This window comes from Myotis myotis, unplaced genomic scaffold (genome assembly GCF_014108235.1).
Source record: "Myotis myotis isolate mMyoMyo1 unplaced genomic scaffold, mMyoMyo1.p scaffold_m19_p_17, whole genome shotgun sequence".
Classification (NCBI taxonomy): Eukaryota; Metazoa; Chordata; class Mammalia; order Chiroptera; family Vespertilionidae; genus Myotis; species Myotis myotis.
In genome coordinates this window covers 3,693,487-3,707,315 of record NW_023416321.1, presented here as the reverse complement: position 1 = coordinate 3,707,315, position 13,829 = coordinate 3,693,487, and the positions used below count along the sequence as shown (strand labels likewise).

At 59.4% G+C, this 13,829-nt stretch overlaps 1 protein-coding gene across 1 annotated transcript in view; it reads left to right on the top strand.

Annotated features, from left to right (window-relative positions):
* Positions 1-11,059, top strand: part of DNAI2 (dynein axonemal intermediate chain 2) — a 23,539-nt gene extending 12,480 nt beyond the window's left edge. Inside the window, exons 7-14 of the mRNA XM_036341761.1 lie at positions 1,275-1,414; positions 2,657-2,779; positions 4,316-4,539; positions 6,903-7,038; positions 7,342-7,488; positions 8,326-8,550; positions 10,383-10,502; positions 10,832-11,059. Coding sequence (XP_036197654.1) covers positions 1,275-1,414; positions 2,657-2,779; positions 4,316-4,539; positions 6,903-7,038; positions 7,342-7,488; positions 8,326-8,550; positions 10,383-10,499 — 1,112 coding nt within the window. The 3' untranslated portion in view covers positions 10,500-10,502; positions 10,832-11,059. The remainder of the gene's footprint in view (positions 1-1,274; positions 1,415-2,656; positions 2,780-4,315; positions 4,540-6,902; positions 7,039-7,341; positions 7,489-8,325; positions 8,551-10,382; positions 10,503-10,831) is intronic.
* Positions 11,060-13,829: the final 2,770 nt, after the last annotated feature.

Below are 13,829 nucleotides of genomic sequence, written 5' to 3'. Positions count from 1 at the left end.
AAAGGGTTCCCCACCCTCCTACCTTCACAGGCTCTTACCCTCCCTTCTTCCTCCAGGAGCAGGAGCCAGACTGGCCGGGGAAGTTCTCAGAAACGCGCTGAGGCCAAGCTGCCCCTTGGCGCGCTGAGTCCCCGAGTCTCCCTCTCAGACCTGCGGGGCCTCCTTCCTGGGGAAGCCGCCCGGTTAGGGAGGAGACATGGCTCCCATGGGTCTCCCTGCCCCATCGCCTGGGGCCAGGCTCCAGCAGCCGAAGCAGATCTGCTCCGCCATGTTTTATTCAGGAGCCCTGCCTCACTCATTATCCATCACCCCTCTCGGTGCCGCTCCCCCAGCCCAGGCCCTGGGCCCTGCTGCCCAGTAGGGACTGTCACTGCGGGACCTCCCCTGCCCCCTGCCCTACCCCCTCTTCTCCGCCCCCTCACCATGAGGGCTGCTTGCCCCCAGCAGAGAAAACTTGGCTGTGCAGGGCAAATGCTTTAGACATGGACTCCATCAGTCAGCACTTCAGTGTCAAGGACTTGGGTTGTTTGTTTTACAAAGTCAGCTTTCCTAGAAAAGGGGGGGGGAGGTGCAGGGGGTCATTGTGGGAAATGGAAACAGAATCGATTAGGACAAAAAGTAGATAAGCTTCAGGTCCTTCTCAGTAAAGCAGAAGAGGTGAAGCACTAATGGGTGGGAGGGAAGGGCCAATCTCCCTCTGGGAGTTGTTTCCGTCAGAGGCAGCAACTGCCGGAGGATGAAGGGGAAGGAGTTTAGGCAGCAGGAGAGGCTCACCTGCGTGCTCCTACCCCGGGCCTGCCCCTGGGTGCAGGCCTCCTCTCTCCCTGCCAGGTCACTCCATCCCAGGCTCATCCTCAGTCTCACTTCCCTCTCCCCTCCTCCAGGAAGCCCTCCTTGACTACCCCTGTGGGCCCCCCCACCAGAGAAATCACATCCCGGGCTGTATTTGCAGGTCCCCTTCCTGCCTCTCGGGGACAGTGTCTGTCCTTTTCTCTGCGGCCTCCCCAGGGCCCGGGGGGCGGGGCGGGGGGTGCTCAGCACGCGGCAGGGGCTCGGCAGAATGAATGAATGAAGTGTGCAGCCTGGGAGTCACTCCTCGGAGATTGTGTGGGGGCTTCAGGGGTGGCAGGAAACTCAGGCTGGTGTGAACCCAGCCCTGATTCTAAGAAACCACGTCCCTGCCAAACCAAGAGGAGCAGCACCCCTGCCCCTGCTCCCCCACAGGAAAGGAAGCCCGTGCCCTATTCACCTGCCCCTCCTTTTCCTCCCGCCAGCCTGTTGGGACACCCGGAAGGGCAGCCTGGTGGCCGAGCTGTCCACCATTGAGTTCAGCCACCGAGACCCCGTGTACGGCACCATCTGGCTGCAGTCGAAGACGGGCACTGAGTGTTTCTCGGCATCCACAGACGGGCAGGTACCCACAGGCGGGCGGGCACCCACAGACGGGCAGGTACCCACAGGTGAGCAGGCACCCACAGGCGGGCAGGCACCCACAGGCGGGCAGGTACCCACAGGCGGCCAGGCACCCACAGGCGGGCAGGCACCCACAGGCGGGTAGGTACCCACAGACGGGCAGGCACCCACAGATGGGCAGGTACCCACAGGCGGGCAGGCACCCACAGGCGGGCAGGTACCCACAGATGGGCAGGTAACCACAGGCGGGAAGGCACCCACAGGCGGGCAGGTACCCACAGGCGGGCAGGTACCCACAGGCGGGCAGGCACCCACAGGCGGGCAGGTACCCACAGGCGGGCAGGCACCCACAGATGGGCAGGTACCCACAGGCGGGCAGGCACCCACAGGCGGGCAGGTACCCACGGGCCAGGCGCTGCAAGGGAAGGGGGTGGGGAGCAGTAACAGTTTCCTGGTTCCCCCTTGCAATCACCAGGGAACGTTTTCTTTGCATCTTATTATTGAATTGAAAACTACGTAACACACGCGCACAGCACAAAACGCAACAGGCACCAGAGGGCAGCCGCCGTCCCAGGAGGCACCGCCCACACCACGCTCTCCCGCCTGGGGTAGCGTCTGCGCTCATCAGAGGCGTCTGTCTTCGCCCCCTCTGTTTGCGCGCCCTCCACGGGGATCTGCCTTGATGTTTCACTCCGTGTATTTGGAGGTGATTTCAGAGTCATCAGCATTGCCCTGTGCCCGCTAGGGGCTGCATCGGGGATGGCAGCATTTATTGCAGAGGATTTTAATATTTTGCTGTTACCAAAAAAAATGTAGCAACGCGTGTATTTGCATGCACATGGTTGCACACATGGGCAGGTACACCGACGGCACAGGTCCCTGGCAGTGGGCTTTCTGGCCCAGAGTGTGTGTGCATGTGTAACATGGCTGTAATGTGCCCTAGTGTGGGGGCCTTTAAGGACAGGGACGCTGGGCCCACCGCTGGCGATTTCGATGCAGTAGGTGTGGGGGGAAGCCCAGCACCTGCATTTCGTGACGCCTGCCCATGACTCCGATAGCCAGACAGGTCTGGGAGGGACTGTCCACCAGAGCAGTCATTCTCAGAGCATGTTGTCCCCGGGGGCTGCTGTCTCACCCCCTTTTGACCAGAGTGACTGACGCCAGGGAGTTGGAGGAGGTGAGGGGGCCGCAGGCCAGGAGACTCGCGGGGCCCCGGGTCTCACGCCGCCCCTCCTCCCACCAGGTCATGTGGTGGGACATACGCAAGCTGAGCGAGCCCACTGAGGTGGTGATCATGGACATCACCAGGAAGGAGCAGCTGCAAAATGCGTTGGGGGCCATCTCCCTGGAGTTCGAGTCCACCTTGGTGAGTGTCCCTTCCTCCCCCTCCCCGTTTCTATCGCCGGGGCAGCCGGAGCCACGAGCGGGCGTGGCTGGGGTATCAGATGCTTGCGGAGCCGGGGCTGCTGCTCACCTCGTGCCCTGCACAGCCGCCAGGAGCACCGCCCCGACCCGGTGGTCTTTACAGCGGCGTTCCAGCAGGGGGCAGCAGAGCTTCTTGCGGAGGAAGCCATGCTCATTCCTGAGAAGGCACCGGCGGGCGGGCGGAACCGAAGGCAAGCTTCAGAAAGGACCAGAGTCCAGAAGCGCCCACTCTATGTCGGAGGCCAGGCTCTGCCTCGGCCTCGCGTGGGGCCCTGGGAGGGTCACTTCACTTCCTGTAGGGAAGGAGGAGGTGTTGGAGAGGGAAGTGAGGTCAGAGAAGGCTCCTAGGAAAACCACAGCGCAGGCGTAATTACAGGATTTAGTAACTGGGAAGGACCAGTAAAACAGTATCAAAGGTGGCCCAGCTGGTGTGGCTCAGTGGTTGAGCACCAACCTCTGAACCAGGAGGTCAGGGCTGGATTCCCAGTCAGGGCCCAGGCCCAGGTTGCGGGCTCGATCCCCAGTCGGGGGCGTGCAGGAGGCAGCCGATCAATGACTCTCTCTCATCATTGATGTTTCTATCCTCTCTCCCTCTCCCGTCCTCTCTGAAATCAATACAAAATATCTTTATAAAAAAACCCAACATAAAATTTACCGTGTTAACCATTTGTAAGTGTACCATCTAGTAGTGTTAAGTACATTCGCGTTGTTGTGCAATGGGGCTCCAGAACTTTTTCATCTTGCAAAACTGAAACTGAAAATAGTTGTGTACCTTTTAAACGACTCCCCACCGCCCCCTGCCCCGCCCCTTCTACTTCCTGTCTCTATGAATTTGACTCCCCAGGCACCTCCTTTAAGGGGGCTCTTACGGTGTTTGTCCTCTTGCAACGGGCTTGTTTCACTTAGCGTCATGTCCTCGGGGTTCATCCACATGCTTGCCTGTGTCAGCATTTCCTTCCTCTTAAGGCTGAATAATATTCCATTGTAGGGATGGACCACACTCTGTTTATGCATCTTCTGTCGATGGACACTGGGTGGCTTTCTGAGCTGCTGTGAATGATGCTGCCAAGAACTTGGGTGGACAGTGTAGCCAGTTTTGCAGGGAGCAGCTGGACTCACGTCTTATATTATTCATTTAATCACCTACTTGGTGAACAGACATTCGGGATCTTTATGGCAGAACGCCTTGCGGACGCAATGGTGCTGCATGAAGAGGGCTGGTGATGAGAGACTCCAGAGCTCGGAGAGTCGGGGCCTCCCTCAAGCACGGGGCCCTCCCTCAAGCACGGGGCCCTCGAGCAGGTTCCCAAGAAGGGTGGGGTCCGGTGAAGATGGGAAGAGTGGGGGCAGCCCCCGAGGAGCAGCTGGGACACAGCCTGAGCAGAGGCTGAAACCCCAGAAGGCTGCTGGCCACGCCGGCAGAACCCCGAGCTGATGTTTCACGGAGCCACCCACCCCTGTGTCACCCCCTCCGCAGCCGACCAAGTTCATGGTGGGCACGGAGCAAGGCATCGTCATCTCCTGCAACCGCAAGGCCAAGACGCAGGCCGAGAAGATCGTGTGCACCTTCCCTGGCCACCACGGCCCCGTCTATGCCCTCCAGAGGAACCCCTTCTACCCCAAGAACTTCCTGACCGTGGGCGACTGGACCGCCCGCATCTGGTCGGAGGAGAGCCGGGAGTCGTCCATCATGTGGACCAAGTAAGGGCGGGGGGAGTTAGGGGTGGGAGAGGGATGCAGGAGGGTGGAGGGGACGGAGGGGGCCCAGCCAGGAGCAACCTGAACCTTTGTGTGCCCACAAACACCCCTCCACAAGCACCTGAGTTATGCTAGGAAGTGGCTTGAAGGAGGAATGCACTTCAAAGCACCCAGATGAGTAATAATAACAGCCACAAGCTCACTTTGCCGACCCGCAAGACAACCCCAGGAGTCGGTAGCCTTGCTCTCCGGTCACCTAACTGCAGGTGTGAGGGAGCCGAGCTACCGTGAGGCAAAGCCGTGCGCTCCCGGCCACCACACTGTTTATCCGTTTACATGCCGATGGACGCTGGGCTGCTTTCGCCTCTGAGCTGCTGTGAATAGAGGCTGTGAACTCGGGTGGACAGGGTCGGCCAGTTTTGCAGGGAGTAGCTGGAGGTGGGGGGGGAGGGCTCTTCTAGACCCATGTTTTACATTATTCATTCAATCATGTACTTTATCTGTGAACACATTCCGGATCTTTCTGGCAACATGCTAAGAGGACACATGCTGTTTTCTGCAGCGGCTGCACCAACTGACATCCCCACCCACAGCGACGGAGGGCTCCCCTTTCTCCGCGTCCTCGCCAACACTTAGCTTTTCTAATAATACCCATTACGCCAGGCGAGGTACTGTCGCCTGGTGGTTTTGATTTGCATTTCCCTGTTGATTCGTGGTGTTGAACACCTTTTCACGTGCCTGTTGGCCGTTTGCGCAGCTTTTCTTTGGAGAAACGTCTGCTCAGGTCCTTTGCCCATTTTGTCATTGGGTGATGGAGTTATTTTGTTTTTTTGCTATTGAGTTGTATGCGTTCCTTATATATTTTAGATATTAACCACTTATTAGTATATGGTTTGCAAATATTTTCTCCCATTTCATAGGTGGTCTTTTTTTTTTTTTTTTTTACCCATTGTCTTTTATATATATATGTATATATATATATATATATATATATATATATATATATATATATTTTATTGATTTCTTACAGAGAGCAGGGGAGAGGGACAGAGAGTCAGAAACATTGATGAGAGAGAAACATCGATCAGCTGCCTCCTGCACGCCCCCCACTGGGGATTTGCCCGCAACCAAGGTACATGCCCTTGACCGGAATCAAACCTGGGACCCTTGAGTCCACAGGCTGACGCTCTATCCACTGAGCCAAACCAGTCAGGGCTCGTAGATGGTCTTTTTAAAAAATATATATTTTTATTGATTTCAGAGAGGGAGAGAGAGAGGGACAGAGAGAGATAGGAACAATGATGAGAGAGAATCACTGATCGGCCGCCTCCTGCACACCCCACACTGGGGATCCAGCCCACAACCCGGGCATGCGCCCTGACCGGCAATTGAACCATGACCTCCTGGTTCATCGGTCGATGCTCACCCACTGAGCCACACTGGCCGAGCCAGAGGTTATCTTGTATTTTGCTAGTCCTTTGCTGGGCAGGGGCTTTCTAGAGTGATGTGATCCCCCGTGTTTATGTTTGTGCTTTGGTTGCCTGTGCTTTTGGTGTCATATCCAAAACTTCACTGCCAAGACCCATGTCAGGGAACGTTCCCCTGTGGTTTTTCCTAGGAGTTTTATGGTTTCAGGTCGGACGTTGAAGTCTTCAGTCCACTTTGAGTTGATTTCTGTGCATGGCGTCAGAGAAGGGCCCGATTTCATTGTCCGCTGCAGAAACCTTTGAGACCCTAGAGCAGTGATGGCGAACCTTTTGAGCTCGGCGTGTCAGCATTTTGAAAAACCCTCACTTAACTCTGGTGCCGTGTCACACAGAGAAATTTTTTGATCTTTGCAACCATAGTAAAACAAAGGCTTATATTTTTGATATTTATTTTCTATATTTAAATGCCATTTAACAAAGAAAAATCAACCAACAGAATGAGTTCGCGTGTCATCTCTGACACGCGTGTCACAGGTTCGCCATCACTGCTCTAGATCAAACCGCGTAAGAGTATACCACTTTCCTGATTTAGTGGGAGGGGTTCTCGGGCACATCCTCCCTCTAACTCCTTCAGCGAGTCCTGGGACTGGGGCACCGGGCCAGGTCCAGCTCTGCACGCCTGGCCCCTGCAGTGAGCTCTGGCGAAAGGCCAGTGGCCAGCCCATGGGAAGGACCAACCCAGAGCCCTTCAAAGTGCAGCCGGTGCGCTGTGGGTGGGCGAGGTCGGCACGGCTAGAAGTCAGACGCAAAGAAGAACTTCCCGGCCCACAATGAGAGCCTGCAGCCCGGGAGGGGCCCGGTGAGAGAGCTGTGGCTCAGCAGCCTCCCCGTCCCTGTCAGCCACAGCAGCCCCTGACAGGTGGCCCCGGCTGCCCACAGGTATCACATGGCGTACCTCAGCGATGGCGCCTGGAGCCCGGTTAGGCCGGCGGTGTTCTTCACCACCAAGATGGACGGGACCCTGGACATCTGGGACTTCGTGTTCAAGCAGTGTGACCCCGCCCTCAGCCTGAAGGTCACGCACACCCTCTCCCCATGCATCCGGGTCAGGGGTGGGGAACCTTTTCCCTGCTAGGGGCCGTTTGAATATTTATAACCTCGTTCACGGGCCAAAATCATCAACTTAACAGTTAGCCTGCTCAACGTTTAATGAAGGCACCCCTCGTGCCTTGGTAGGGCCAGACCAAATGATTCGGGGGGGCGTGGGGGCGGGGGGAGGGTGTGTGAATGGGGCCAATTGGCCAGCCTCCTGGGAGCCAGAGAATCAGACTGAGGCTCCTCTCCGCCTCCACATGGGCCTGCCTGGCCCTCCCCGCAGGTGTGCGACGAGGCCCTCTTCTGCCTCCGGGTGCAGGACAACGGGGGTTTCATCGCCTGTGGCTCCCAGCTGGGGACGACCACGCTGCTGGAGGTCTCGCCGGGGCTGTGCAACCTCCAGAGGAACGAGAAGAACACGGCTTCTTCTGTGAGTGCCCAGTGCCAGGGCCGAGGTGCCCTCCAGCTCACCTCCCCACCAGGGCCCTGCAGAGCAGGCCAGTCCGAGGGACACGGATGGCCGCTCCCTCTCACCTCCTGGGATATGGTGGACATCCTGGGGGGCCGGGAAATGGGTGCTGGGGTGCTGGGGGCGCTGCGCGTGCTGGGGGCTGAGCTCCGTCACTGCGCCTCCCCCTGGCAGGTAGCCCTGGAGGCACTCCGTGGGGCACACGATGCTGCAAACCCCTGGTGCTGGGACCTGGGAGGGCGTCCTGGCTGTGCCTGAGCCTGTGGTCCCACCTCTGAGCTGGTCCTTCATGGGCCCAGGGCCACCATTTGTACAAATCCAGAGGGTGCTCTTCCCGCTGTCATCTATGTCCTTAGAACCCCTTAGAATTGAGGAACTCGCCGTCCCAGCTCCCACCTTCTGACCCCAATATTTAGCCCTCTGTTCTTTATTATTATTATTATTATTATTGATTTTAAAGAGGAAGGGAGAGGGAGAGAGAGAGAGATAGAAACATCAATGACAAGAGAGAATCATTGATCGGCTGCCTCCTGCACACCCCACACTGGGGATCCAGCCCACAACCTGGGCATGTGCCCTGACCAGGAACTGAACCTTGACCTCCTGGGTCATAGGTCAAGGCTCAACCACTGAGCCACGCCGGCCGGGCTAGCCCTCTGTTCTTGCTGTCAGCCCCGCGTGCAGGCCTCTTTGGGAGCTGTGGTGAATAGAGCGAGGAGGACCCCGTCTGGCCCCTGTGCCAGGAGCCCCAAGCTGCCGCCCCCTTCCCACGGGCCTCTCTGCCCCTGTCCGGCCCAGATATTTGAGCGGGAGACCCGGCGGGAGAAGATCCTGGAGGCCAGGCACCGGGAGATGCGGCTGAAGGAGAAAGGCAAGGCGGAGGGCAGGGAGGAGGAGCCACGGGAGGAGGAGGTCTCCATCAACCTGGAGGAGCTGGTCGCCAAGGCCGAGGAGGAGTTCTTCAATGTCATCTATTCGGAGATGAAGAGGAAGGAGACGGAAGCCTTGAAGAAGCCCACAGAAGTGAGAGCCTGGGGTGGGGCCTGCGTGGGTGGGTGGAAGGCATGGCACCGAGGTTCTGCCTCTTTGCCGACTTCCTGGGTGACCTCAAGCAAGTCACCTTACCAGGTGGACCTCAGTTTGTCCATCTGGCAAATGGGAGGCATGAGTCCCTTCCTCCAGAGGAATCCAAGTCCCCAGGTGGACGCGGCCTCCCGAGGGCAGGAGCCGTGCTCCGTCTGGAGGGCATTCTGGTGTCAGGGGTGTGACCTGAGCTGAACTCGTGTACCTGTGGCCTGGCTCTCCAGCACCCTCTAGCGGTAACAACTGGGCTGGCCGCTTCCCTTCTCAGGCCTTTCCTTTTCACTCAGAAAATAAGGAGATTGGCTCCAAAGAGTGTCTGGTCCCCTCCGAGGCCCTCTTCCACAGAAGGGACAGGAGAGGAGGCACTGTCTGTGCGGGCCGTTGCCTGAGAGACCCACAGATCAGATACCAAGATGGGCAAGTGCAAACGGGCAGCAGGGAAGGGCAAGAACTGGGGAGCGCATGTCCATGTCCACCCTTGTGGGTGAGACCAGGGGCATCGTTTGGGGGCGTGGCCCAGTGCAACATGAAAAGGGGGAGCCCTTGCTCCAAAAGTCGTGGGAATTTCAAGACAATAACAGCAGAACATGGAAGCAAGTGTGGGACCCTTGCCAGCACAGCCTCGTGTGCCCGCATAGGGTGCCCGCACAGGGTGATGGCATAGGGTGCCCGCACAGGAGGCCGGCCCTATTGAAGAGCTGTGTGGCAGGTTCCTGGGCGCTACTGCGCGGCCGGAGTGACGGAGGTGGGTGAACATGCAGAGAGGAACCTGCTTCCGTCTCTGGCTTCTCCCGACTCCAGCCTCCCTCTCATGGGGTCTGGGAGGAGGTGTCATCCGCAGGCACATTTTTAAAAAAATATTTTTATTGATTTCAGAGAGGAAGCGAGAGGGAGAAGGAGAGTGAGAAACATCACTGATGAGAGAGAATCACTGACTGGCTGCCTCCTGCACGCCCCACACTGGGGATGGAGCCCGCAACCCGGACATGTGCCCTTGACTGGAATCGAACCTGGGACCCATTAGTCTGCAGGCTGACACTCTATCCACTGAGCCAAACCGGCGAGGGCTGCAGGCGCATTTTGTCTTCAGAAGGCCTTGGGTCTGAGTGGCCTTATTCTCACACTACCTGTGTGTACAGGTGGGCGGGCTCCCTCCATGTGTGGCGGAGGTGAGATTGGACCCATAGCCCCAGACTCCCCACCCACCGCCTCTGGGCTCCCCAGCCCTCCGAAGGCGATGCCCATTGGCCACCTCACAGTGCAGTGCGGCTCACACACACCCTCCTGGTGGGGGAGGCCCCAGAGGTCCTCCTCCTGGCAGCTGGGCCTCCCAAGGGGTCACGGTTCCCAGAACTCGGCCCCTCCCCACCTCTAGTCTCTCAGTCTCTGCACTGGGCCAGCATTTCCGGGGGCCGAGCTTAGAAGGCCCTCCCCGGTCCTTACAGCCATTATTTCCAACCACAGCCGCAGCCATGGGGGAAATACGGGGAGGGGACCAGGGACCCTCAGGAGGAGCCAGCCGGGTCACCCCGGCAGCAAGCCGCAGAGCAGGGCTTGTACCTGAGCCTGTGGGGCGCCCCCACTGCCCCCACTGTCCCCATTGTCCCCACCCGCTGGCTCTGAGCAGCCACCAGGCCCTGGTGGCCACGGTGCTGGCACCCTCACCGGCCAGGTGGCTGCTTTCGGCCTCGGGGTTAACGCCCCCGGGGGCAGGGGAGGCCTGCCCCCTGACCCCCCCCCACCCCCCATCATTCTGTGCCGTCTTTCTTTAGCAGAAACAAAGTCCGGAGGAGGCTGAGGAGCCGGAGGCTGAGGTCCAGGGCCAGGGCGAGGACGAGGAAGAGGAAGAGGAGGAGAAAGAAGACGGCCCTGAAGAGACGCCAAACTAAAAGGTCAGGCCTGCCTGCAGCCCCTCCCCCACAGGCGCCTCCATCTCCTGCCTCTTGGCACCGCCCTGGTTTTATAAGTGGGTGCTGACCTCCTTCCTTAGAGTGTCACTGGGGGGAAGGAAGGGGGAGCAGAGGGGCCCTGAGCCCAGTCCTCACACCCCACAAATCACTGGCCCATGCTGACTCACTGAGCCCGGTCCCCAGTGACCCCTTGGAGGGAGGAGAGGGGCACACTCACCCCTAAGATGGGAGCCCCTGGCCCCGCCACCACGGCCAACCCCACTTCGGGCCTCACACAGCCTGGCCCTGCGTGTCCCCTTCGGCTTCTCCAGGGCCTTCCTGGCCATCGCGTTCCTTCACAAGCTCCTCACGGCCCAGGTGGGGCCTTAGACGGACCTGTGGCTGGGGGCCTCCTCTCTGACCCGCCCCACCCACGCCGCATACAACCTGGGGCGAAGGAGTTCCACTCTGCAAGGCCTCCCGAGTGCGAGCCCGGGCCCCGGCGTGCTACCTCCAGGAGGGTCGGAGCAGAGCAGATCAGCGCGGTTCTTCTTGGGCTCTGCAAGCTTCCTCTGGTCTTCATGAAATTAAATTATAATTAAATGCATGATAACAGTGCTCACACTTACTAGTAGTGCGTATTACGCAGCCTGCACCGAGAGCTTCCCACGCTATCTCGTGTCATTCTTGTTACAAGTCCCTGGAAGGTTTGTTCTCGATTATCCGCACTCTGCAGGGGAAGAGCAGGGTCCAGGAGAGGTGGGGGTGTGGCCAGGTGACAGAGTGAGTGAGCGGCAGACGGACAGGAGGCCAGGCAGCTCTGTCCCAACCAGCTGTGGGCCAGGCACTGGGCCGCCCTGAAACCGTGGCACAGCCGAGCAGCATCCGGCAACCATCTTCAGAAATGTCACAGGTCACCAGAAATGCCACAGGCAAGAGGATGCTTCAGAGCCAGCCTTGTCTCAGGAGAAGTCCCCAACCACCATTCACTCTGTGGGTGTCAGGTGGTCCCTTTTAAAAATGCCTGTGCTAAGAATCTCATTGGGGAGAAACCCGCTGCTCTTGTGCCCAAAAGAAAAAAACACTGAATGTCCACCATGGCTAGACCTTGAAAAATAATCTTCACACGTCATACTTACTGGGCCCTTGAGCTTCAAAATAGAGCGCCATCAGCATCGTCCATCCCTGAGCCACGGATGTGCCCAGGGAGACACGAGGGAGGGAGCATGTTGCCCGAGTCCCATGGGAGCGAGGGTCAGACCTGGACTTCAGCCCACAGTCCAGCCCCAGGTGCGTGTGCAGGTGTGAGTGTGCAGGTGTGTGTGTGTGCAGGTGCATGTGCAGGTGCGTGTGCAGGGGTGTGTGTGCAGGTGTGTGTGTGTGCAGGTGCGTGTGCAGGTGCAGACACATGTGTGCACATATGTGATTATGGGGATGCACAATGGAGGGGCGTTCCAGGCAGAGGAGAGGAGGCAGCAGCTGCTGTGCCTATGAACTGACAGGGAGCCGTCCACGTGGCTGAAGCACAGTCACCGGGGGCTGGAACCATCCTGGAGAACAGGCGGGGGCCAGGCAGGCAGGGCCTTGAAGGTCCCATTAAGCGTTTCTGCCTTTCTCCTAAGATCATGGGGGAGCAGGGGAGAGGTGTGCTCAGATCTGCATATAGATTTTACAAAATCCCTGGGCTGGTCATGGATGAGGGCCTGGAGGGAGGTAGCCCTGAGGCTGGTCGGCAGGAGATGCTGAGAGAAGATGGTGGCTTGGGGTGGAGTGACAGCTAGTCACGTACCTGTCTGCACCTCTGTTCCTACATCTGACAAGTTAGAGTGTATCAGGAGGAGGCACCGGCTGAGCCAAGGCCTGAAAGCAGGGCCCGGCACCAGCGTGTAACTGGGACACTCGTCAAGGTGGGTGGAGCCTAAGGCCGTAGAGGGTGAGCAGGAGGTTGTGGGGAGCAAGGCGCGGCGCCTGCTTGCACTTTGGTGTCACAGCCGCACCTTTTGAAAGTGGGAGGCAGCAGGAGGCGGCCATGACATTGCCCAGGTGACAGTGATGGAGCCTGGGGGAGTGGCCAGGAGATGAGGAAGAGGAGAAACACCTGCAGAGGGAGAACCTCCAGGATTCGCAGGTGGAGGATGAGAGGAAAGAGGAAGTCAAAAATGACGCAGAGATGTGGGGCCAGAGAGGACGGGGCACACCCGCCAGCCTCGGTGCGCAGGCTCGGGGCAGCCTGGGCCAGAAAGCAGGACAAAATCTCGGGCCAACCCCCCTCCTCCCCGCACACCCCTCCCCCTGCACCCCCGAAGGAGCGGTTTCCACCAAGCTTCCCCGCTTTATCTACTTACCAAACCCGAGGCCACAGGTGGCTCTCTGCATGGCTTATTAATAACTCCTACACACAAGCTCCTGGGGCGGCCGGGGAAGCCAGTCCCCCAGGGCACAGGCTGGCAGCGTGCTCCGCCTCTGGATGCCCGCCAGGCCGTCTGAGCAGCCCCGGGGGAGGAGCGCTCCCTTCCCCGCTCCTTGAAGGAAGCCCATGGCTCCCCTCGGCCAGGGAGGCTGCCCGGCTCAGCTCAGCTGGGGCAGGAGAAGACAAGGACGATGGGCCTTCAGACGCACCATCACCCAGGGAACTAGGGCCCCGAGGGGCGCGCACACTGGCTCCAGGTGGTTTGGTGAGTTGGATGCAGAGCTGGGACCAGGATCCTGGTTTCCCGGCCTCCTGAGGCGGGAGTCTTCCCGCTGGCTGTGCTCCCGGTTGTGAAATCGCTGTTATGCCCGCCACATGCGGAGGCCACAGCGTGGGACCCACACTGTCTTGCACAGCACCGTGCCTCTTCCCGCGGGCGGGGAGCCACAGGGCACACAGACCCCACCGTCTTGACCTAGATTCTGGGTTTCCCGATGGGGCCCTGTTTGCCAGTGGGGTGCATGGAGGCGGGCTCTTGTGTGACCTAGTAATACAGGTGCCCCCCTCCACCAGGCGGGTGGGCAGCCTGGGCACAGGGACAGCTGTTTACCCCTCTGTCATCGGAGACAGGGATTAGACACCAGCCACAGCCGCGATGCACGCCGCGCCCATGGGAACACGGGGCAGCCAGCCACCGCCCTGGAGACGCCAAGAAGCGGACAGACAGACAGACGGACAGGCAGGCAGGCCCACAGCCGCCGCGCGAGGGGCGGGGAGCGCCGCTGTCCAGCGAGCGGCGAGCCCGCAGGGCGCCCCCTGGAGGGCAGCGGGAGAGGGCCCGGCCGCGAGCGAGGGGGCACGGGGAGGCGGCGAGAGCGGCCAAACCGACACGGCGGCGGCGCCGGGCGGACGCAGGGCCT